The sequence below is a fragment of the Chamaea fasciata genome, unplaced genomic scaffold (genome assembly GCF_029207755.1).
Source record: "Chamaea fasciata isolate MVZ Bird 193981 ecotype frontalis unplaced genomic scaffold, bChaFas1.0.hap1 SCAF_12, whole genome shotgun sequence".
In the NCBI taxonomy this organism is placed as follows: Eukaryota; Metazoa; Chordata; class Aves; order Passeriformes; family Sylviidae; genus Chamaea; species Chamaea fasciata.
The window spans coordinates 22118401-22141868 of NW_027094097.1; the positions used below are offsets into that span (position 1 = coordinate 22118401).

The 23468-nt window shown below is 51.4% G+C and overlaps 1 protein-coding gene across 1 annotated transcript in view; it reads left to right on the top strand.

Annotated features, from left to right (window-relative positions):
* The window catches only part of LOC136295678 (hydrocephalus-inducing protein homolog), a 74108-nt gene that overhangs the window by 16655 nt on the left and 33985 nt on the right, over positions 1 to 23468 (top strand). Inside the window, exons 8-25 of the mRNA XM_066194260.1 lie at positions 685 to 877; positions 2003 to 2102; positions 3344 to 3462; positions 4643 to 4866; positions 6780 to 6847; positions 8903 to 9111; positions 9924 to 10024; positions 11268 to 11403; positions 11851 to 12015; positions 12883 to 13035; positions 14870 to 15108; positions 16782 to 17040; positions 17675 to 17818; positions 19140 to 19280; positions 19770 to 20086; positions 21636 to 21801; positions 22285 to 22383; positions 23072 to 23281. Coding sequence (XP_066050357.1) covers positions 685 to 877; positions 2003 to 2102; positions 3344 to 3462; positions 4643 to 4866; positions 6780 to 6847; positions 8903 to 9111; positions 9924 to 10024; positions 11268 to 11403; positions 11851 to 12015; positions 12883 to 13035; positions 14870 to 15108; positions 16782 to 17040; positions 17675 to 17818; positions 19140 to 19280; positions 19770 to 20086; positions 21636 to 21801; positions 22285 to 22383; positions 23072 to 23281 — 3043 coding nt within the window. The remainder of the gene's footprint in view (positions 1 to 684; positions 878 to 2002; positions 2103 to 3343; positions 3463 to 4642; positions 4867 to 6779; positions 6848 to 8902; positions 9112 to 9923; positions 10025 to 11267; positions 11404 to 11850; positions 12016 to 12882; positions 13036 to 14869; positions 15109 to 16781; positions 17041 to 17674; positions 17819 to 19139; positions 19281 to 19769; positions 20087 to 21635; positions 21802 to 22284; positions 22384 to 23071; positions 23282 to 23468) is intronic.

Sequence of the window (23468 nt, forward strand, 5' to 3'; positions counted from 1 at the left end):
TGGCCATTCTACTACCATGCACTGGGATGGGACCCAAAAAGCTCTGGATCCTGAAAAGATGATCTCTCCAGGAGTTTGCTCTCTCCCTCCTGCACCACGAAGTCCCTTCCCCTCTCACAGCCTCTGTTTTCATGCATATAAAACCTTGGATATCACTGAAGGGATGCGGTGCCTGAATTCATCAATTTCCTTTGGAAGTGCTCTGGGATGCTCTTGTGAAAGGCAGAGTAGGGAACAGGGCAGGTCCAAAATGGAAGAAGCAAAGAGCGATGCTGGTAACACGTAACCACAACCCAGCTTTGTCTCCCTTTCCCAGGGAAGTCCTGCAGTGGGTGCTCCGTGATCTTTATCTGCCTCCCCCGAGCAGCTCAGTGGTAGGAAAAGCCAGCTGAGGTGGCTGGTGGATTCTCGCTCAGTGTTGGCAGAGGCTTTGAGGCAGGAGATTCTCTTGAGGGATGCTGGCTTTCCAAAGCTCTCCTGAGCTTGCAAGTGTGGAGTAAAGCTACCTGCTGAGCTAGTGCACAACAAGTTATCTTCTGATCCAGTTGGGACCCTCGTGGCTTGGGGTCAGCCCTTGCTGGGGAGCTGCCGCTCCTCCCCAAGCGCTTTGCTCTCCCGCACTTCCGCTTCTCTCTGCAAATATATTAAATGACCTGCTGGCTTTTTCTCTCCCTGTGGCTGCAGGCAGTGTGATTTGCTGGAGCCACCACCAAAGGTCTGGATGGAAGACTTCGTGGAGGAGAAAAAAATAAAGAAGGTGAAGGGCTTTTGTGAAAATCGCACCGCCCTCCTGAGCAAAAAGGTCCAGGAGGAGAAGGCAAAGGTGCAAGAAGACCCCCTGCTGTTCTCCAATGACTTTTTTTCCATTGAGCCAATGGTGAGTGATAGCTGAGAACCTCATTTTCCTCTTCTTCCTCCTCCTCCTCCTCCTCCTCCTCCTCCTCTTCCTCCTCCCGCCCACCCTACCCCCGCCCCTTCCCCCGGGTGCGGTCACTCAGCAGATCCTCAGCTGGCTCGGTGAGCTCAGAGGGAGGACATGGAGTTTCTGGTGCGGCTGCAGAGCTCACTGCTGAAAGTATTTCTGCCCTGCAGGCTCAAGGCAGGGCTGAGAGCCTGACAAAGCTGAGCTCTGCTGCCAGGGCTCGAGCTCAGGGCACTCCGTGTCCTTGAAGTGTCCACAGGGAGCAGTTTTTGTAGGTAGGGGCTCCCCCGACGCGTGCTGCTGCGTGGGGTTCAGCACAGTGTGTTGGAGCACTGCCAGTTCACGTATCGACACGAAGCATGCAAGGGTTCGCTGGGAAAAGGAGGCCAAATTCAGCCCAAGGTTAATCGTAGAAATGCCTGTCCCTTCCTCTAACCACGACTCGCACTGTTTGTGAGTCTCCCAGTGTCGTCTGTGAGCCTGGACACAAGGGTGGGAGGTTATAATGGGCATTTTGAGTTCTCTTGCACATGGGGACAGTAAACCTTTTCTTTTTCTGTTTATGCAAGCAAACGCCCATGTCCTCCCATCAGCCAGAGCCCTGATTCTGAGTATTGGCATTGTGAGAGATGATGAATGCCTGGTGTCTGCACAGTGCAAAATGCCTTCTCATCCTGGAGTAAATCCTAGAATAATCCCAACCTCTGCTTTCTTTCAAAAAAGGTTAAACTAATATTTTTATTTCCAAGGAAGGGGATCGTGTTCTTGGTTACTCCTATGGCCCATCTAAGGCCAAGAGCCACCAGTGCACAATGGCAGTTAGATACCACTGTAGCTGACTGCAGCATGATGAGACCAGCAGCTTGTGTCAGAGCAGCAGGAACATTGTGGAGAGTGGGGGCTGATCAGCTGAGCATTGAGAGCGCCCAGTGGTGTGTTGAGCTGGGTTTAGAGTGTTTCCTTGGGCTCCTTATGTTGTTCACTCATCACTGATGCTCTAAAGAAAGGCTTAGAGGAGTGGTTGAAAACAAGAAGTGTGAAGTTTGAAGATAAATCTTTTTCTGTCTCTTTCTGTTTCAGGAGGGAGAGATTGGGCCACGTTGTTCGGCTGAAATCAAGGTGACCTTTAAACCCCTGGAAGCACTGAAGTATCAGAGTGTGGCCTACTGTGACATCTCAGGTACAGCTCCTTTGCCCTGCTTCTCTCACCCACAGTGAAGCCATGGAGCAAGCCCGAGCCCACTGGGCTCCCATGTAACTGCTGGGAAGAGTTCCTGGTCAGCAGGGCAGTGCTGGCACATCCCCAGTGTCCCTGCAGCTTCCAGGGAGTCTCCCATGCAAGGCCAGGGCTCGGAACACCTGTGTCTGGATTGCTGATCCCAGAACAACCCAGGCAGTGCAGGGAGATCTTTTCATGGCACGGCTTTGCCAGCATTTCCTCAAAGGCCAAGGAGCTGCAGAGCAGAACAGCTTTAGTGAACAAGCACTAAGCCCCTCTAGACCACTGACCTCCAGGATGGGTCCATTTGACGTGGATCCACCATCAGGCAGTCGGAGCTGAGTTAGAAATGTGCTCCCTGAGCCTGGATCACCTCCAGACACCACCAGGCCAGCGGAGGCTGAGCCCCGCTGAGCCCAGGGTGTTGGTAGAAGGACCACCCTTGGCCAGCACCTGCTTCTCTCCCTGTGTGGGAATTGTCACCTTGCAGCTCTCAGTCTGTGCAAACAGAACACAGTGCCGAGTGTCAGAAGTGGAGGACAGCAGTCCTGTGCTGCTGGGCCAGGTGGTTTGGCAGTTGTTGCCTGGCAGTTTGCCAGGTAGCAATTGCCAAATCTTTGTGAGCTTTGTGCCTTCACTGAATGGATTTCAAAGCTCCTCTAAGTGCATGGGGAGGAAACCCTAGAGTCATAGTATGTTAAGGATGGAACGGACCTCAAAGACTGTCTAGTGCCAAGGCCCCTGCCATGGGCAGGGACACCTCCCACTAGACCAGGTAGCTCCAAGCCCCATCCAGCCTGGCTTTCAACACTTTCAGGGCTGGAACCTCCACAACTCCCCTGGGGAACCTACTCCAGTGTCTCACCACCTCACAGTAAAAAAATTCTTCTTAATATCTAACCTAAATTTCCTTTCTTTCAATTTATACCTATTACTCCTTGGCCTGTCACTACAGGACACCAGAGATGTTTTAAACTCAGCAAACTGGTGGCTAAAATTGGAAACCAGCCCAAGGAATGGGTTAGAAATTGCAAGTCAGCCCCAGGGGATATCTCCTGAGGGAAGAGAAGGGTCCATATCTTCTGCTGCAGCATCAAGAGCTGGTTGCATGCAGCTCAGAATCAGGGACTAGCATTGAGGCAGCCTGGAAAATCCAGTAGAACAGAGGGAATTATTGTACTGAAATGGACATCTCTCCCCAGGCCGTGAGAGCAGGCTGGCCCTGCGCCTCAGAGGGGAAGGCCGCGGACCCTTGGTTGAACTCAGCTGTGATACCCTGAACCTCGGGGAAGTTTTTGTCAAAACCGCCCACACGCATGAGGTGAGCACCAGGGGATGGGATGGATCCTGATGGCTCCTGAGGCAGCAGCAAGCCTGGTGGAGCTGTGGAATTCCTGGCAACCTGGGCAGTTGTGAGCAGGGAATATCTGATGTACTGGTCAAATCTGGGCGGGGGGGGGAAGGGGGGGGGTCCAGAAAAATGTGTCTGTTGTTCATGAAGCCCCACTCCCTTCTTTTGGGCAGCCTTCCCTAGGGATCAGCTGGGAGGCTTCCTGCAAAACAACCCCTTTTGACCCAACACTGGGTCAAAAAGCTGTTCAGAGGCTTTTGTGGCAGCACCAGACACAAGGCACCTTTGTACTGGGCTGTTCGGAAGCAGCTGGGACAAACTGGCTACATTTGAGCTTCAGTCCACCGCAAACAATTTTCAGTCAAGTGTCTCCTGCTCATTCCTGGAAGTCACAGGAAAGCCATCCAGCCTCCTGGCTCAGTGCAGGCCCTTGCAAAGGGCTTGAGGATTCTTCCCCTTGCTGTCCAATCCCTCACCACACTTCAGGCTTGGTGCATCTCTGGCTCTAGGAAGAGAAAAGTGTTCCTGGGAATAAAGCAAGAGATTTTTCTACCTATTTGCCTCCCCCCTATTGGGGGTCAAGTTTGCAAAAGAAAAAGAGAGAGCAACTGAAAGAGGCAGAAAACGAGGCACTACATCATGCCAGACACTTTCAGAAGTTTGGCTGTAGAAGAGAAAGACACGTTGAGTTTTCTTACCAAAAGATGGTGCTGTCTGTACATTTTGATGTTGATGCCTCCTTCTCAGTGTATTGTTTTCACGATATGGGAAAAGGTAAATGCGTAGATACGGTACTGCTGGAGCTGTGCTGACTGGGGCAGCAGCAGCTCTGTGGTGATTCACTACGCAGCTGCAATCACCCCACGTTGCTCTCAGGGCCAGGTCTGAATGAGCTTGGTGATACTGACCAGAGGTGGACTGCTCTGTGTCCGTGGGGTAACCCCAGGGTGACTCCAGTTATGTGGAGTTGTGTGAGCTTCACATGAAAACCCAAAGGCAGAACTTGTCCTGTTGTATTTTTTTGACTTCTGCCGTCCAGCAGCACAAAGCATCTTCTGCCTTTTCTGGGTGTTAATTGCGCCATTAGAAAATAACTCCCAAGAAGGGAAGATTTCACGTGTACTTGCATTTTGTTTTCTTGCTGCTGCAGGTGAAACTGATGAACAAAGGAGTTGTTGATGCTCCCTTCACCTATATCCCTTCAAACACGAAAGTGGGCTGCTGCTTCAAGTTTGTACCCGAGGAGGGCCTCATTGCACCAGGTGGGATCCAGACTATTCAGATCTCCTTGGATGCCGCCGTGTTGGGGCGGTTTGAGGAACCATTCCAGTTCCGTGTGGCTGGATCTCCTACGCCTGTGATCCTGACCATCAAGTAAGGACTCTGGGAGCTTACTCTGGGTGGGCACATCTGTAGCTGTCTCTGGGACATCTCTCACCTACCTCATTTTGGGGCCAGGCAGAGAAAAAAGATGTTTCCTGAGGTCTCAATCTCTGCTCTGATCCTGGCATTGCCTTAGTGTGGGGCTGCCTGCTGCCCCGTGTGGTACCCGGGAGCTGGAATGACTCCTCCCTGCAGGGATCTCCCTCTGCCTTGGGCCATGGCAGGCAGTGGCATGGATCAGCTTTGGGCAGTAGCTGCTCTGGGATGTCCCCCCTGAGCACCCAGCAAGGCCCCCAGGGCTTTGGAGATGGGCCAGCCTGGGTGCTTCTCCACCAGCAGCAGTGTTTTTAAAAACTTCTGTTAATAATCCATCCCAAAGGGGCAGCAGCAGCCTCAGCTCACCTCTCATGGCCATGCATGGAGACAGGCTGTGCTCCGAGCTCCTGTGCAGAGTGCTCTGCTACCTCCTTTCCACAGCCAGGAAAAGCCTGATGTGGGAGACAGGGAGCTGTGCAGCAGGAACCGTCCCAAGGACATGGGCTTCATCCCATGATCCTGGCCCTGCAGAAGGGAGAAGGGGTGATGATGGGGGAGGCAGAGCTCAGTCCTCAGGACCACAGCAGCATGAGGGCTTGTCCCTGCTAGCCTGAGGCGTGTGCTGGTAGGATAACGTAGTGTAAGCAGGAAAGCTGATGCTGGCTGCTCTGGAGCTTTGGAGCTAGGCTGCTGCTGTTGGGAGGCACTGGATCAGGGCAATAAAGAAATGAAAGCAATCTGCAGTTGATTATCCCAATAAGATAAGGGAGATGGATTAAAAAGAACATGTAACGTATTACCTAGCAAGAGAAAAGTGTTGACTAGGTCTGCCCATAGTAGAGAAACGATTGCACCGGCTTTGCTTTTGGAGGAAAAGTGCTGCTATTTTTATTTTGGAAATCAAGAGGGAACCTTTCACCATCAAATAATTGATTCTCCTCTGTCCCTCCCCCAAACTGGTCATGCATGGGATGTTATTCCATAAGCAGCTTCCTCCTTGAGCAAGAGAAGGTGTTTCTTGTTGAGATGTGTAGAGCGGAGCCAGGGGCAGTCCTGTGAACACAGGAGAAGACACAGTTCACTGGTCCTTGACTTTTAACCAAAAGGCAGGGTGCGCATTGAGGGGCATCAAGCACGAAATAAACTCGTGTTGGGCAGCTTCAGGTGCTGCCTTCAGTGGATGTTGGTGACTTTTAGTGCCTGTCTGCTGAGTTCAAGGACAGGTGAGGAGGTGTGGTGGATTCAGGACACCCATGTTTGGTTGTTTAAGCTATTGCTCCTGGCTGTGCCAGCTGGTGCACTAGTGACAGGCTGGTCCTTTCCTCTAGGATTCATCTGTCCACTGTGTAGAACTGTTAATGCTCTTTTTAGAGGATGTTTGGGGCTCCCCTGGCTTCCTGTCTCAAAACTCTGTCTGTAACGATTGTGTGGGTCAAAATCTCCAGAGAAAGCCCCTCCATGGGAACACCAGTTACAGCCAAGTAGCAAAGCAGGGAACCTGTGGCGGGAAAGGCTGGTTACAGAAGTTTGTGGGGACACCTTTATGTCCATCCCATTACAGATGGGGAATCTGAGGCACGGAGCCACGTCTGGGTGGGTGTTCAGGGTCCCTCATGGGACCACCGGCAACTTGGGGGCTTTTCCTGCCTGCCCTGCGTCCAAAGCCCCATCAGTGGCTGTGGGCTGCTGGCCTCTTGGCTTTAGCTGCCTCCTGTGCACATGGACGCTGTGCTGAGCACATGGTGGTGCGTTGATTTGAAACGCACGATGCCCCTGACACCAGGTTTTATGCCCCCAAGCCACGACAGCCGGAGGCTTTGCAATTCCCTTTAACTCAGCCATTTCCTCCTGTGTCCCTGTCATCGCAGGGGGTGTGTCGTCGGGCCGACTTTACACTTCGACACCGATGAGCTCGACTTCGGTGACATCTCCTTTGGTGAGTGTTCCCTGCGCTGGGACGCAGCGGGAGGGATCTGTGTGCTCCAAAATGGAGCACTTGAACGTAAAAGCATCCAGCACTGCTCATGTTCTGCCACAACAGCCTCTTCAGGGTGTGAACTGCAGGTGCCTCAGGTAGCATTTTGCCATTGTGGGATCAAATAGAACCAAGTATTTTCTGGTGTCTCCGTCCTGGTTTAAAAGACAGATTGTGCCAAGGAAGGTGGCAATCTTCATGGAATGGAATGATGACCCTCCTCTCTCCAAATTACTATACCTTTGGAATTACAGGGCTTCCAGGCAAAAATATGGAAAAGGAATAACAGTTCTTTACTAGAGTATATCAGGATAGCACAGACAACAATGCAATGCCAGAAGTTTCCAACCCGCCAAGTCCCGTTTTCCCCTTTGGTGTAGTTATGATCACAGGCTGGAGGAGCTGTGGGCTCTGGCAGGGCAGTGATTCCCTCCCAGCCGGCACGGGCAGGGAGGGAAGGAGGAAATCGCTGCTTTTGCAAACTACGGGCAGCAGGAGATCTGGGCACTGGCAATCGGGAGCAGGCAGAAGCGGGGAAGGCGGGCAGGTTCGATCACGGTGCTGAGCCCGGCGCCAAGCGCACGACGTCCCGCAGCAGCACGCTGCCGACCTTCCCGAGCCCTGCGCGGAAGGACGGGAAGGTCTGCCCCCTGCAAACCTCGGCTCCGACTTCACAACCGCCCGCGGCATCACGGCACAGCTCCCAAAGAGCCCCGGACGGAAAAGCCCACCCGCACAGCCGAGACCACCCCAAACCCCCTGTATCTCCCTTCCCGGACCGAGGCCAAAATTCACTACGAAACCTAAACTCGTAACAATGAAGTTGTTGAACGTTTTAAGAAAACGAATTGCCTTTCCTGAGCTGCTTCTTCCCCACCCTGCATCACCACTGAGGCACTTGTTAAGTTGCCTTTTGAATAAATGAAACAAGAAAGGCAACAGGTCGAAACGCATTCCTAAGGTCTCTTCAGCTGAAGGCAGCTGTTGTATCTTTGCTTCTGTTTAACTGTTGTTGACTGTTGTCTGCATGTGGTGACCTCAGTCTCATTTGAGGTTTTGACATCTGTGTTTGTCCCTTTTGTGCTTCTCTTGCCTCCCTGCTGGAGTCCCTGCTGGAGCCGGCAGTGATTACTGTTGATGGGCACAGAGAAGCTCTGGGCTGCGCCTGCAGTTGTTTTTTTCCCCCATCTGTGTTCAAATGACTCTTGGTGAGCAGGCCTGGGGAGAAGTCTCCTCCCCACAGAGCTGGCCAGCCAGTCCACTGCAGAGCGGGTTGTGGCTGGTGTCCGGGCTCTGCAGGACATCCCCACCATGCGTGGCAGTGTCTCTGGCTTTCCAATATGGAAAGCAAATCTCAGAGTTAAGGTGGGGTAAACCCTTGCAGGCAGCAGTCACAGTGAGTAGTATGGGTGCGATGTCCCCGCTTGTTGGGTCAAGGCTCGGGTTTGCCTCCAGCTGAGTGGGCTCTGAGCTGTCACATGCCCAGTCTGTTTGGCCCAAACCAAAAGACGCCTTAAGAATTCTGCAGAGAGAAACGGTGTTAGGGTGCTTTGCATCACGTTCTGGTTCCTGATTCCATCCTCACTTTGTTTTGCTGTAGCTTCTTCTCAATGACGACTCACTGTTTATATATCTTGAAAACGGTAGGAGTGTTGGCAGACTTAACAGGGAATTTTACAGTTTGAATTTTCAGAGGAAATGCTCGGTCTGGGTGCACAGTCATCAGGGAGAAATAACTGGTGCTGGTTTGGGGCCGGTGAGGGAGCTTCTCCCCATCAGAAAGAGAGAAGCTTGCAGTGTTGAGCAGGGCTAAGAGCAGGCATTTTCAAGGCTGCAGTCTGGAATCAGTGTTAAAGGGAACTAAGTGACGACTAATTCCTCTTGCAGCTTCTCAGTAATCTGTAGTTCAGATAATAAAGAGCCAAAGTCCAATCACGCTTTCACCCTACCAGGGTATTCCCACCAGGAGTCACGACATAACTGGTGCCTAAACGGATATTTGTGTCCTTTTCCTAGGCTTTCCCTGCACCAAGACCTGTCGCCTCACTAACACCTCGCGGGTGTCGGACGATGGCACTCAGCCTGCTGTTAGCAGCTTTGAGCAAATACTCAGCGACAGTGACCCCTCCTGGAGGGAGGGAATTCATTTTTCTGTGAAGCCACGGGAGTTTACAATGAATCCCAGCGAGAGGACCCTCCAATCCCAGGAACACCAGGACATCGAGGTATGGGAAGAGTCCGGCCATACACACTTCAGCAGCGGGTCTGAAGCTTCACGGGAGTGTGGGAGGGCTTTAGCTCTGATGCCAGCTCTGATCATCGTGTGAGCGAGGATCTGCACTGGCGTGGGGCCTCTGTGAGCTGGGTTACTCGGGACGTTCCTGAAGGAGCACTGATTTGTTTCCAAAATCACAAGCTGAGATCATGTACCATATGGTCAAGTACTGAAGGCATTTTGGTGTTTTTGAGAGCAATGTCTTCGATTGCAAGTGGGCAGAGGACGGACGAGGACCAAAGGTGGCTGTTAGAGAGATGTCATTATATAAAGCAGTTTGCTTTTCTTCTTGGTCTCATTTCTCCTGTCCTGGGGAGTAGAATGATTTGTGTTCACTGCAGGGATCTCCAGTGAAGGCAAAAAACTCTGCAGCCATGAACTGCCCAGCACCTGCTGGCCCACGCTTTGCCTTCAGCTTCCCGCTGTAAAGCTGAACTCATTCTGTTCAAGTCAGGAGATTTCCTCTGCATTTATGTCATTGTAGTCAGATGAAAATTTGCCCCTTAATTTGAATACGGTGCTGCACAGAGCTTTAGTCTAATGTTTTCATTTAGCTGACCTATGCCCCGATAGCAAGGTGTGCTTAACAAATCTGGTATTTGCCAGACGGCTTCTGTTACTCTTAGAGACTGTGCTCTCCACATGGAGCGGCAGAAGAATTAAGGCAAAATCCTCCCTTTTCTTACCACAAAAACTGGAGGACATCACACGTGAGTCGTGAGCTTTTGTAAGGAAGAATTTACTGCTCTTCTCTTCCACCAGGTGACCCTGTGTTCCAACACTGTGACGGAATACAACCGGAAATTGCTGGTGGACCTGGAGTGGTTTGGCAAGGGAGTGGCATCACTGATCATCAAGGCCAGGTACCAGCACTTCCCTGGCCTCCCCCAGCACACTGCCTTGCACAGGGTGTGCTGGCTGCGGCTCCCAAGGAGACGTGTTGTTTAATGACCTCATGTTCTGCCCAGCTGGACATGAGAACAGCAGTGCTTGAAAAGCAGCCTGTGGTGAAAAGGAGCCCTGCTGACAGCCCAGCGTGGTCCTGGGTCGTTTTCTAAAGGGACCAGGAATGATATCATTTATTGACCTGGTGCTTGAGGTGAAGCAAATTTCCCAAGGGCCTCCTCGCCTTCTTCCTGCAAGAGGTGGAGTTGTGCTGGGTTGCAACCAGCCCGCGTTGGTTTGGGGCACACCAAGCAGTCTGCTGAGGGTCAGGGTCTGGTTCTGTTAACGAGGGCACGTGACAGTGGGGAAATGGCTCACAGCAAGAGAGGTGAGGGCAGGATCTTAGGAGGGGAAATGAGTCCTTGATGTGGCAGGTCAGCTCTATTTTTTCCCCTTCTCTCTGCTTCCTGTTTTGAGCTTTGATGTTCTCAGGCTTAAAGCAAAAGTTGTTCTTGCTCCAGCAGAATTCCATCCTGCTGTGCTGCTCTAGGTGTCGGTTTAATGACAAGAGGGATGCAGTTCCCTGGTGCTGTTCCCACTCCCAGGCAGAGCCATCTCGTCAGTGCCTGGGCTGCCATGTTTGAAAAGCAAGTGCAATTGGGGACAGTCAGTGTTTGGACCTGTGGAGTGAAGGACCAGGGGAGTTGTAGGAACTGGGAGGGAGTGATCTCCCACTCTGTGGGGCAGGTGATGTCTCATGCCCTCCAAGGCTGGGGCAAACAGCTGAGTTCTCAGGCAGGGAAACAGCACCATGGGAGAGAAGGGAGTCATTTTTACTGAGACACTAGAGTCGTGTGTTCCTGGAGCCTTAATGAGCACTGATCCCTGTTGGGAAGGCTCCCCCAGAGCTCATGGATCACTGGGACTGTTACAGGAGTTCTTGCAAACCTTCTTGAGTAAAGGAGGGGCTGAGGCAGCTGTGGGACCAAGTGCTCTGCCTGGGGCACTTGGCAGCCTCTGGGTGCTGCCTCTCAGGTTTTGCCCCTCCTCGACAAGACATGTTTGAGTGGGAAGACTTTGCAGGCAATTTTTCACCATAGGGCTGTTAAATGTGTATTTGACAGTGACAAATGTGTTGTGCTCCATTTCACAATCTTTGGGGGTCAACGTTCTCCATTCTCTCAGTATCTCTGATTCCCTTGGGGTCATCTCTTTGCCCAGATGTTTCGTTCCTGAGCTGCAAGTGTACCCCCAAAACCGCGGATTCCATGAGTGCGACCTGAAGGTGCCGTTCGAGAGGAAGTTCTTCATTTGGAATAACACCCACCTTCCTGGCTGCTACGGGCTTATTCCCCAGGTTTGGCATCGCATCCACCTCCTCCTCTCAAATATTACTGTGGAGATTATTAGGGGGGAAAAGGGTTGGGATGAGACCTTGGTGGTTTCTATTCAGTCTTAAAGATCTGCTGAGAACAGGATCCTACCTGAATGTAAACTTTAGGATGCAGTTTAATCTCTTGAGGAAAGAGCTTACGTTCTAGTCTTCAGGGTGTTTTCTTGTGGGAGATCTTTGAGGGTTGTGAAAAGCTGCTGCATCCACAGACACCAGTGCCTGTGCTGGCAGCCTCCTTGCAGAACCCCCTGAGAATGCTAAGCCTACAATTCTTGCACCTTGTTTGTGCCTTTTACCTTTGTCCTGGGGATTTTTAAAAATGTGTGTAAGTTGCTGTTGGGATGGATGTTAAGGAGTTTAAAGTTTCTTCAGAGGTCCCTCTGAAGCTGGATTTGATTCTGTCCCTTCTAGGAACCCGAGGAGGACTCTCCTGTGCTCTACTCCAGCCCCAGACCCTGTGGGATTGTCCAGCCTCGGAGCACTGCAGAGATTCCAGTTATGGCTGAAATCCAAACATTGGGCAAGCATTGCACCGATGTTTGTATCGGCGTGTTTGGGGACGCAAGAAACCCACTGGTGAGTGCAAGGGGAGGTGTGTGCCTTCGTGCAACTGGTCCTGGCAGGGTGCACAGTGTGCAGGGATTCTTCCGGGGAAAAGAGGCACAGGCTGCTGTGGAGAAGGACAGCAGGGACTGGTGGCATAAACAGCTCGTGCCTTATAGGTGGCAATGTCAGTGTCTGACCCAGAAGGTAGTTCATCTAAGCTGGAATTGAGGATCATTTTAATTACTCTTTAAAGTGCTATTAGCTTTGGAAACACCTTTTTTAAAATGTTACCTCTCAGCACAAAAGAGGATGTCAGAAGATTTCTGGGAACCTTGAGCTTTCTGTAGAAGAAAGGAAAGCTGGCATTTGAAGAGTAGTTGCAAGGATTTAAACTACATTCAAACATGGAAATGGTGATGCCAAATTCCCTGGATGGCACCAAACATCTGAACCTGGGCCATTGTGGCACTGCATGTAAACCAGTCAACAGGGAGGACAGGCAGTGCAGGCTGTGCCAGGGAGCCTGAAGTTTGACTAAACACTTGCTTTCAACTATCAGGCTGCTTACCTTAAAGAGAAGGGTTTCTCCCCACCAGAATAACCAGTTGTTTAACTGTCAGCCTGATCTTAACTAGAGATTTCTTGCAAAGCTTCTACCTTTGGACCAATAATTTGTAGTTTGAAAGTTTCTCTTTACTTAATCCTTTTCAATTTGGAGGTGAATACATAAGTTTGGTTTTTTTTCCCCCCAAAATCCCAGGATTTCAGCTGGAAAATGGTAGCTGTCCCTAAAGAAATAACTTGAGCTGGGTTGAGCTGTTTAAGCCTTTTTAGGTTTCCCTGTTCGGGTTTGATTTTTTTTTTTTTTTAATCTTTCTTGCCTGCTTTCTGTAACAGAGAACAGAACTACAGAGCTTTGGACGGCCGTCAGCAGTCTACATAAGTCCAAGGCTGATAGAGTTCGGCAGGATCCCAGTGCTAAGGCCTAATTCACAAGCTTTTGGCCTCTTCAACGAAGGTCTCATCGATTTAGACTTCAGGCTAGAGATTGTAAGTATCTGTGGGGCTGTTTTCCAGGGAAATTGACTGGTTGACCTTACAAGCAGCCATGACTTGGTTTTTATATGCATCGGCCTGTGTGAGAGGAAGCGAGATACTCCAAGATTCCATCTGGGTGAGGCAAAAGGAACCTGGCTCTGGAGTGGTTTTAGCTGGGGCACTCCTCAGTGAAATCAGGTGCAGAGATGTTGGAGCAGAAATTCGTCTGGATTGTGTTGACAAGTTCTCCCATAATTTTATGGAAGGTCTTTAGCTGTGTGTGTCACGGTTTTTGAGCTCTGAGATCAAGAGAAACCTGTGGTCCTTTGCTCCTCGGAGAGCATGGGTTTCCCTGTGCTTTCCCTGTGCCATCTACATTTGCTTTGTGCCAAACTGCTGTTCATGGTAGAGAAGAGGGTGTGAGGTCTGTCCTCAGACTGCTGGTGGGGAGGCAATTTTCACACCTGCTGTGGGTCAGGCCAGTTGGGCTGTCCACACAAAGACATGTGTGGGGGTTGTGCACCCCCCCAGCCTGTGGTCTCTGTGCCTTTGAAGAGCATCTTTGGGGACCGGCTGCAGAGAATGGCTGTTTAATATGTGAAGGCTGCATAGGGCAGAGGAGCTGGGGCTGCTCCCCTGGCAGGGAGAGCAGGGCTGCTGCAGCCAGGAAGGGCTTGTAGGCTGGGCCTGGGGCTGGGTGGGATGTCTGCTGGAGGGGGAGATCTCTGAGGGGCTTGAGGTCTGTTCTTCTCCATGCTGGGTGTGTTGAACTTGGAGCTGGTTAAAACCTGATCCTGTGGACTTGTTTGTGTCTGTGGATAAAGCATCAGGCCATGTGGGAAAGTCCAGCCACAGCCTCCTGAGCCAAGGAGGAGGGGCATGATTTTTCCTCTTGCTGCTTTTCCTGCTGTTTGGGGGATAAATGTAACCTTAAAGTGAGGGATTTTTCCAGGACAGCTTTCTCGAACTACACAATGAAATTCTGCCTTCCACCTCTTCAGGGAGCAATGCACCTTGGCTGGGTGGGCCTGGTGTGTAAAGGATGGGCTTCACGTGCTCGTTCCAGGGCTGGACCTGCAGAGCTGTGTCTGTACAGCTGTGCTGGTGCGGGGCCTTTCCTCCCTCCTTTGGGCAGCTTCCAGCTCTCTTGGCCAATCTGTGAAGACCATGAGAAACCAGAGGACACGAGTTCTTAGGAAGAGTGGGCCATGCCCACTGAGCACGTGTCATCCAGTTTTCCCTCTGCTTCCTTCTTTCCTGCTCTGCTGTAACCATTCAGAGGTGACTTTTCCAAAGCAGAAGGCCCTGGGGCACCTCTCTACAGCGGATGATCAGTGGGAAGTGAGGGCCTCGGTCCTTTAGGGGACGTTGAAAAGCATTGATGGCCTCTTGGGAAAGGATAGTTTGGTGTTGGGGTTTTGCTCAACTGGTTTTGCGGAGATATTCTTCAGGCTCTCAGCAGTGTCCTCCAGCTGTGTGGTTTCTGGAGTGGGATTTGAGCCGTCATGACTTCCTCTGGCCCTGAGCCTTTGTGAGAAGCCAGGAGAGAGAAAGCAGCTTTCCTTGGCACACACTCCAGAGAAGGACTGGGGAAGGAACACTCTCCTGAGGATAAGCGTCCCTTGGGTTGGGCAAAACTGGGTTAATTAGGTGAGAGTCTGTTAAAGGAGGGGAAAATACAGGTTGTATAAGCTCTGCTGTTCCCCAGTACTGCAGCTTAAATTTAGGGAAATTAGGCCTTTAGGATTTTTATCCTCCCCTCTTTAGTCTTCTCCTTTTCTTACACCCCATAAGAGACCAGGGTGTATGGTTTCCATCCTAAATGCATGTTATGCTTGTCTTACAGGCTTATAAACCTCACTGCTATGTTATTGAACCCAGGGAAGGAGTGATCCCCGCCAGGGGTGAGGTTCCTGTGACTGTCACAGCAACCCTGGATGACACTGGGGTTTTTGCTGATGCTCTCCAGCTGTTCATTGGGAACAGACTTTGGACCACCTCCACCCTCCTGGCTTTTGGCACTGGCACCACAATTGTCATAGACAAACCATTTGCCCCGGAGCTCAACTTGGGATACCAATTCAGGTAGGAGATCTCCCACTCCCACCTCTCCTTCTGTCTCAACAAGGAGCAGTTTTGCTGTAGTCCTTCAGGCACGATCTTCTTCAGTGTTCAAAGACCCTGACTCCTTCCCTGAAGGCAGAGATACCTTTAGAAACATGTGATGGCCAGTTGAGCGTTGCTAGGTACCCTCAAAAACCACTGAAAGAGAAACCAGTTGCTCAATTGCCACTGAATTGCCTTCAGTTCTAACACATCTATGTCCTCACTTGGTCAAGTAATGGTCTCGCAGGCTCCCCCAGAACAAAAGGTTCCCAAAATGGCGCCTGGATGAGGCGGGCCCTCCGTGTGGCTGCGGGACCAAGGGAAGATGGCATCGCACCCTTCCCTTCCAAAATGGCACCTGCCAGGCAAGCAGGGGCCCTGGGAACAAAGAGACGGGAGGGTGACGACCCCCCTGGGAAGGCAGGAGCCCGCAGAGCAGTTCCAGAGGCAGATGGAAACTTGCTGGTTTGTGTGGGGCCTGCAGTGCCGCTGCCAACGCTTCCTCACGCTGCTCGTGGGCTCTGCTGCTGCCCTGCCTGCCCAGGACTGATGCTTGTGCGGGAGGCCAGAATGTTAGGGTGCCCTCTCAGGTGCATCACCTCTGGGTTTGACCGGCAGCCTCAGGATGGCTTAAAATATTAGCAAGGCAGCATGATCAGAGGTGTTTGAAAAGCAAAACTGTTTTAATTAAGGTGAAAATAAGAAGCCATGCAGAAAAAAGGTGAAAAAGCTGTGCCGAGTGCAAGGAGGACCTTTGCACTTGCTACAACACCCCAAAAATGCCCTGAGGATCTTCCTCTATTCTCTTAAGCATGTAACAATCCAGGCCGGATTCTTGGCATCCTGCCCAATAGAAATAGGAACAGGGCTTGAGGCACAGTCTCAAAGATCCAACAGGTGTCTCCGTCCTGGCACAAGGCCAAAAACGGTATCAAAATCTCTGGGTTTTACCTCATAAGTGAAACAAAGAATGAAACCCAAATCCTTCCCTTAAATGGAAGCCTCCTTGCCACTGTGGGGCTGCAAACCCTACCAGGTGAGGTACACTTCTACACAGGACCTTGCTCATTTTCCCATTGCCAGCGGAGTTTGCAAAGTTCACTTCAAAACAGTTTCTGATTGCGAAATGAAGTTTCTACAAATGACCACCGGTGCAAAACCAAAGCTTCTATGAATGAGAGAGCCCCTGCTCCCCTGGTTTCCTCTCCTAGAGCAGACAGGTGATTTCTAGCAGCTTGCTGGGATCGTCCAGAAACTTCCTTCGCGCTGGCTTTTAAAAATGCCTGCAATCATACCCCCGCACACAAGGGCCTCAGGTGCAGGATCTCAATGATTCAATAACAGTTTCGGGTGCAGATTAATACAAAATACAGTAACAGTACGAATCACCCCAGAACACACATTTTGGCGGAAAACACCAGATCCTGTTAGCCTGGCCTGGAAAATGCTACATTACCATGAGAATCATATTCCTCTTTGCAATAACGACATCAGAAGGGCAGCTTATCAGACACTGTTCCCGGTCCACATTAAGAGCTGGAAATGAAGACGGTCTCCAAGCTATTAACAGCTCAGAATCCTAAGTGGGAGCAATCTGATGACCAGGACAACAGCTACTCCCATACTATTTTCCATTCTGGTTTCTCTTCTAGCCTCCTTCCCTGTGCTCGTCAGTTCAGACTAACAAATGGGGGCCACCACTTCCATCAGCTCTTCTGGAAGGTGGAATGTAACAGGCCAGCTGGGAAGGAGGGCCGGAGCACCTCAGCCCACAGTAGCCCCAAAGCCAAACGTGATTCCCAGAGGCCCAAACGTGCGGCCCCCGCGTTTCGGCTGGAGCCGCTGTCAATGGACCTGAAGCCAGGAGAGTCTGTGGACATGATGCTGCGAGGCTTCTCCCGCAAGGCGCAGGTGAGGTCCCCACCACGGGCCGAGCTGGGGAAGCATCAGATCCCCTCCCCTGGGCTCGTTCCACCGTCCCTTGACATTTGCCTGGGGAAATGAGCAGGGGCCTTCAAGAAACTGGTTTAAGACCACACGTTTCTGTGGCAGCACCACTTACTTTCCTTGCTGGTCACCATCAGACCAGCTACAGCTTTATTGTGATTCCACAGCCACCAAAACCTAGTGCTGATCCCGAAGTAGGGGTAGAAGGAAATACTGCTCTTTTGGGGCAGACAGCGTTGCATGCTTAGTCAGCAAAGAAGGACAGAGAAATAAGTTAGTAACACTTAGACTAGGAGCCCAAAAAGAAAGTGAATTAAACAAGTGCCAAGTGGTTTTTCTGGGGTAAGCACAGAGTAAACCAAAAGCCATGTGAAGGGGGGGAGTTTCTCACAAGTGCCTTTTGTGCTTAGTGGGGTGCAGTGCTACAGACAGTTGAGTGCAAAATAAATAAGCTGCATCACTGGAAGAAAAGCGGGCAGTGACCATAACTCTGTGGCAGGAATAGGGCGCGTGGTGGGTGGTGGGTGCTGAGCCAATGCTGGGCATTTGCTGGATGCCCTGCCACCACCCACTGGTGACAAGTGACTCTTGCATGCAGGTGGTGCAGAATTACGCCATCTGCGAAGCTGTCATTGGGACAGGCGGCTCGATGAAGAAGATAATAGAAGCAACCATTACCTGCGAGTTTATTGATCCCACTATAAATATATCAGCCAGACAATTCTCTTTCCGGGTGGAGAAGGTAAGTAAGTGTCTGGATTGCATCCTGGCATTGAACAGCATGGCTGAGGGCGGGGTGTGCTTGTGTAAAAGCCCCTCTTTACCCTTCCTGAGGCACTTTGTAAAGTGAGGGGAGATGCTTTTAGAGATGAGACTGGTATTTAACGTCCCCAAAGTAAAACTGCAGTTACAGCTGCACTGCCAAGGAGGATCGTGGCCACCTCCAGAGAAATGCCAGTTTCTCTGCTCACGGTAAAGGGAGGTTTCTGAGGATCCTTCAGGGCACGGTGATGTCTGTACACCGATGCTGTAGGAAAGCAGGGAAAAAATGGAGATTCCTGTGAATTCCTCAGGCTGACAAGGAAAAACCCAGCATCTCCTGTGTCTCTTTGCCTTCTCTGCTGTTGGCATGAATGCTGTATGGTATAGCTATATGGTATAGCTCTGTGCATTTCCCTAAGCCTCACCTGCTTCAAAGCACCCCCAGACACCCTGCAGCTGCAGTGATGATAACACTGAGGCAGAGCAGGTACCCTTTAGTCTCGGGATCCCAACTCCAGCATCATGCTTCCCTCTCAGTAAGTTGTCTGAAAAAGAGAAGATGTTTCATGAGTTGCTTTCTGTAGTTTCAGGCCTCTCCTCTGGTTCCCAGGTTTCCACTCAAGTACAGAATCCCTGGAACAGGCAGTTCCGATGTAATTAGAAGCTTTTCAGCTCTCCCTGATTCTGCCTGGGTTCTGCTTGACGCCACACACGCAAACTGATTTATTGCATACTATGGCACCTATTTGATACCAGTACATGCAGAACTAGTTTCCCAAACTCCCTGGTTTCGCTAAACCATGCAGGAAGCCCAGCAGAATGCAGACAAGGAAGGAAGAGCCTAGGCTGATCATAGCTTTGAGACCACAGACACCTTGTCCCTGTAGCAGGGACTGCAGGACGCATCCTGCAGACAAGCTGCTTTATGAGCCAGTCAGGTTGTAAGAAATGGCTGTATGTGAGTGAAGATCATCTAGTGCTGCTCTGTGCAATAGAGAGACAAAACTGGAGACAAATGGTCTGGAATCACTTTCTGCTTTAGATCTTGTTCAAGCAGCTGCCTCCTCTCAGGGCCCCATTTCCTCATCTGTACCTGGGAGTGTTTCCCTGTCCCCCAGAGGGTGCTGTGGTTTCTAAACATGAAAAGCATCTGCTGTAAAGAAAAATCTCCTGGAAGTGTAGAAACAAATAAAAAGGGTAAATAGAAATGTGTGCACTTCTGGGACTGAAAACTGCGAGATGCAGCAGAAGCAGGTCTGTGACTAGCTGAGGTTGTTTTTCCTTGTCTCCTGTTTGTGTAGAAACCCAGTGATGTCCTGACTCTGCAGTACCAGCCTTTGGCTATAAAGAACACCTGCCGGCTGCCACTCGACCTTATGCTCTACTTGGAGCAGCCGTTTCAGGTCTGCAGTGAGGACCAGCAGCCACTCCCACATGGCCAGGTGAGCAGCCCCGGACTCCTGCAGTGGGGTTTGAAGAGGAGGGATGCGGTGATGCACTTCTGTTGGGACGTCCTTAAGTCAAGAAGTTTAATCTGTAGTGTCAGCAATGGGATGGTCTGAACTGCATCAGCAGAGCTGCTGAAGGAATCAAAAACTTATCTGAGTTGAGAAGATCCACCCTGGCTCTCAGGCACAAGGAGAAGGGAGCAGGCAACTAGGTCTGGGCAAGCCATGCCGTGAAGGTGTCTCCTGGAAAGCATCCCAGCTCTCCAGCAGCCACCCCTTGTATTGCTGCTGAGCACAGAAACGTGAGCCTGAGGGAATCCTGGACTCGAGTGTGGTGCCCGCAGTCAGACCCTTGCTGTAAAGAAATGAACGATGAACTGAGAAGCCCATGCTGGTGTCACACTTGGAGCATTTACTGGTTCATGCTGTCAGACCTTGGGATGTCATCCCACAGGTGACTAATTACTGTTCATCTGCTTGCAGCCTGTGACAGTGGACGTTGGGCAGACCTGTCACCTCTACATCGCATTTGACCCAGCTTATGGACGGGATTTTAATAGCTGGAAAACAATGAAGATCCTGAAGATAGAAATGGTCAGGGGCCATCCTTATGTGGAGCGTATCACCCTTTGCGGGGAAGCCCACTTCCCAAATCTCCAAATCCAGCCCAGCACCCTGGAATTTGGCTGCATCGTGGCTGGCACGAAACAGGAGCGTTCTCTGGAGATGACCAACTGCAGCCCACTTCCCGTCAAGTACCACTGGTCATTCCAGATGGACGACCATGTGAAGAAGTTGAGGTATGTGCACCTTTGCCCTGTCCTTGAAGCTCTTCTTCCTGGTGTCCTGTTAGTACTTTGCAAAGAACAAAGCTGTTTGCCTAGGAGCTGACAAACTGCTTCTGCCTTGTCCTTGTGCAAATAACACTGACCGGCTGCGGTCAGGCTGGATGCTCAGGGAATAGCTTTGCCACCAATTTGGTGCTCCTTGTGGTTTCCCCTGGGAAGGAAAGCTGGGACAAAGGCTGCTTTCTCAGACCTCCGTGGCCTGAGGCACTGTCCACCCTGCTGAAGGGCTCCTAGTCCCAGCTGCCACAGTGCTGCTGGAGGCCCTTTTGGCCCCCTTGCTTTGGGATGGGTCCTCTCTGCAGGAGCTGCTCTCTGCTCCTTGCCTTCCTCCCTTGCGCTGTGCTGGAGGACGCCCAGAAAGTCCCAACACCAGAGAAAGAGCTACTTAGCAACTGGGCTGATGCTGAACCTCTTGTTACCTTCCCTTTCCTTCTTTTCTGAGACAACTCCTTTAGTGCCAGGACAAATTCTTTCCCAGGGGTCAGCTTTCAGTGGACACCTTGGATTCCTCACGACCCTCTTTTTGTGACACTTGTTACTCACTTTGACTTTTCCCCACTGCAACATGTCCCTTATAGGTTCTGTACTGCTTGACAGCAGGACTTGTTCATCACATCTTCTCCTATCCCTGCCTCTCGCTCCACTACTTTAGAGTGAAAAACATTGTCTGGGCACCATGGTCCTGGGAAGTTGCCTCAAACCATTCATTAAAACTAAAGAGAGTGGAACAGATGATTAGGGATCTCTTGGGGGTTATGGTGAGAGAGCGCCTCATGCAGAAATGAAACCCAGCCTCAGATAACAAGCTACAAAGCTAAAGACAGTTTTTCTTTGGGGAGCAGGCACTGAATGCCTGTCTGGGAATGGAGCATCCAGGTTGTGTTTGACTGTGTGGGAAGCACTTGTATCTCAGCAGGGTGACAGGCAGGCACGGCACAACTTTGTCCCTCACGTGGCATTAGAAACACAAGCAGAGTTACCCTGAGCACCTGCTTCAATTTAAAATGGGGAATGTGACCTGAGTCACCTGGGAGTGCTGGAAAATGTCAGCCAACCTCCCCAACACTCTCAGGGAAACATTCCTGATAAATACCTGGTAAAGCCGCAGAGTTTCTGGCGTTGGGCGCTGGGGGGGCTGTGCCGGCTCATCACTGGCTGCGTCTGCCCCTTGGTGCCTCAAATCTCCCCTTTTTCTTGCCTTCCCTGTCTTTTCCTCTCCCACTGTGTTTTTTTGCATCCCCACGAGGTGTGAATCCGTGTCCTCTGTAGTTCCTCACTGCGAGCAGTTGCAGCTGCCTGCACCACTGCTACCTCAGTGTCAGCCCTGGGCCACCTTTAGATGGGACCTGCTCCAGCCTGGATTGGGAAGGGCTGGATCAAACCATTTCTCAGTTCAACGCACCAGCACCCACCCAGGGGCTGCATCCTGAGCAGGAGCTACTGGTGCAGGTGTCCTTTCCTCCCACTGCAGGTCCCTGTTCATAGTTATGTTCTTTTCCAGACATGAGCTTTGCCCACCTAAATTCCAACCCAAACCACCGACGATGGTGTCATTCCGTTTGGATAAGCCGGCAACTCAGTGGAGACGCTTCAAGATTAGAAAAGCGGAGGAGCCAGCCACAGCCCTGGAAGAATCACGGGATCTTGGCCAATCTTCAGGAGCAGAGGTAGATTTTCTTGTACACCTACTGCTTGTGTTACCTCCCTAGCTTGCCACCAACAAGTCCTGCTCGTGCTGACCTCCCTTTTTGCCGCCCTGCTGTCCTGTGCCCTGAGAGCGGGCTGGGCAGCAGGGCCGGTGGCTGGACATGGGGTGTGTGGGAGGGAGAAACAGGAGAGTTTTCCTTGGAGAAACCTGCTCAGATGCTGTGTTGAGTGTGGGTTTTTTGCCTTGTTTTCTTCACAATGTAAGATGAGGCTTTTGTCTGCATCATGATGATAAGACCTCCAGCTTCCTTCCCAGAGCAAGCTGTGATGAGTCCTGATCTCCATGTACCCTCTTCCCGACCCAGCCAGACGACCTCTTTCCAGATCTCTCTCTTCACCCAAGAGCTGGTATCGCAGTGGTGGCTCTGAAGCTGTCTTACAAAATGAGACTTTGCAAAGTGGCTGTCTCTTCTTCCTAGCATAGAAAATGGCTTGTTTTTCAGGTGCCACCACGTACTTGGGAGAAGTATTACGTCCCACCAGGGTTGGAGGGAGTCACCTTTTTCATGGACTTAGGGTACACTCCCCTCGAAACTGAGAAGGTAAGAAGGAATCTGTCTCACTCCCACTTTTCCAGTGTGGCAAGCAGGGCTGTAGCTCCCAGTCCCACTGGTGGCCATCAGCGTTGCCCACAGCGGGGCCTCACATCCCTCCGGACCCATCGCAAAGTGCTGCTGAAGCAACTGGTTGTTAGAGAGGCTGTGCAGGACATGTTGTAGGGCTGTCCAAGGACGCTGTGCAGCACCGATGGAGGGCATTGCTCCCCTTGGACCTCATCAGGTGGTCCTTAGGAAATTTTTGCTGGAGCACGTTGAGAAAGCAGCATAGAAATCAGAGCGGGGCGGGGAAAGCCTCAGGAGTCAGATGAGCTGGGCTGGAATCCTTCCCTGAGCTCCAAGAGCTCTGGCTCTGAGTCGCCTCCTTTTCTAAAAGCAGTAAGAAATGCTTTTTAAGGGCAAGTTGTGCATCAGAGAGAATTTCTACTGCCAGGACACATCCCAGTTCACTTTAATGTAGTGTATTAATTAATGCATTGATCTGCGAGTATGGGAGAAGATTTTCCCCATGGTCCCTCCACTGGTCACTGGCATGGATACAAGATGAGATTAGGATGATTCTGGCTGTATTTGAGGAACAGCCCCCTCTGGCTACAGCTGCACTTTGCTCCAAGAAGCTCTTCTGCATCCATTTCCATGCTCAACACCTCAATCTCTCCTGTCCTCCGTCCAGGTTTTCAGTATCCTGCCGGTGTCGGGTGTGCTGCAGCCAGGAGAGACACAGCAGGCCTCCTTCACCTTCTTTGGCCTTCTCGACACCATCGCTCGTGTCACGGCGCTGTGCCACGTGGAGGGAGGCCCCACCTACAAGGTGAAGCTGACCGGGGAGGCCTCACGTGTCAGCTACTTGCTGAGCTCCCGGGAGATTGACTGCGGCTTACAGGTACCCCACATGTCCCTGGCACAGCTCCCTGCCCTGCAACCACGGCCAGCGGGTTCCTGCCCGCCTCAGTCCAGGCCTCCCTCCCCTTCCCAGCCCCTTTGTTGGCCTGCGGCTTGGAAGTACAACCTTTGAGGGACAAATCTGGCATCCAAGCTGGCTTCAAATGGTCATCTCCAAGCCTCCCCAA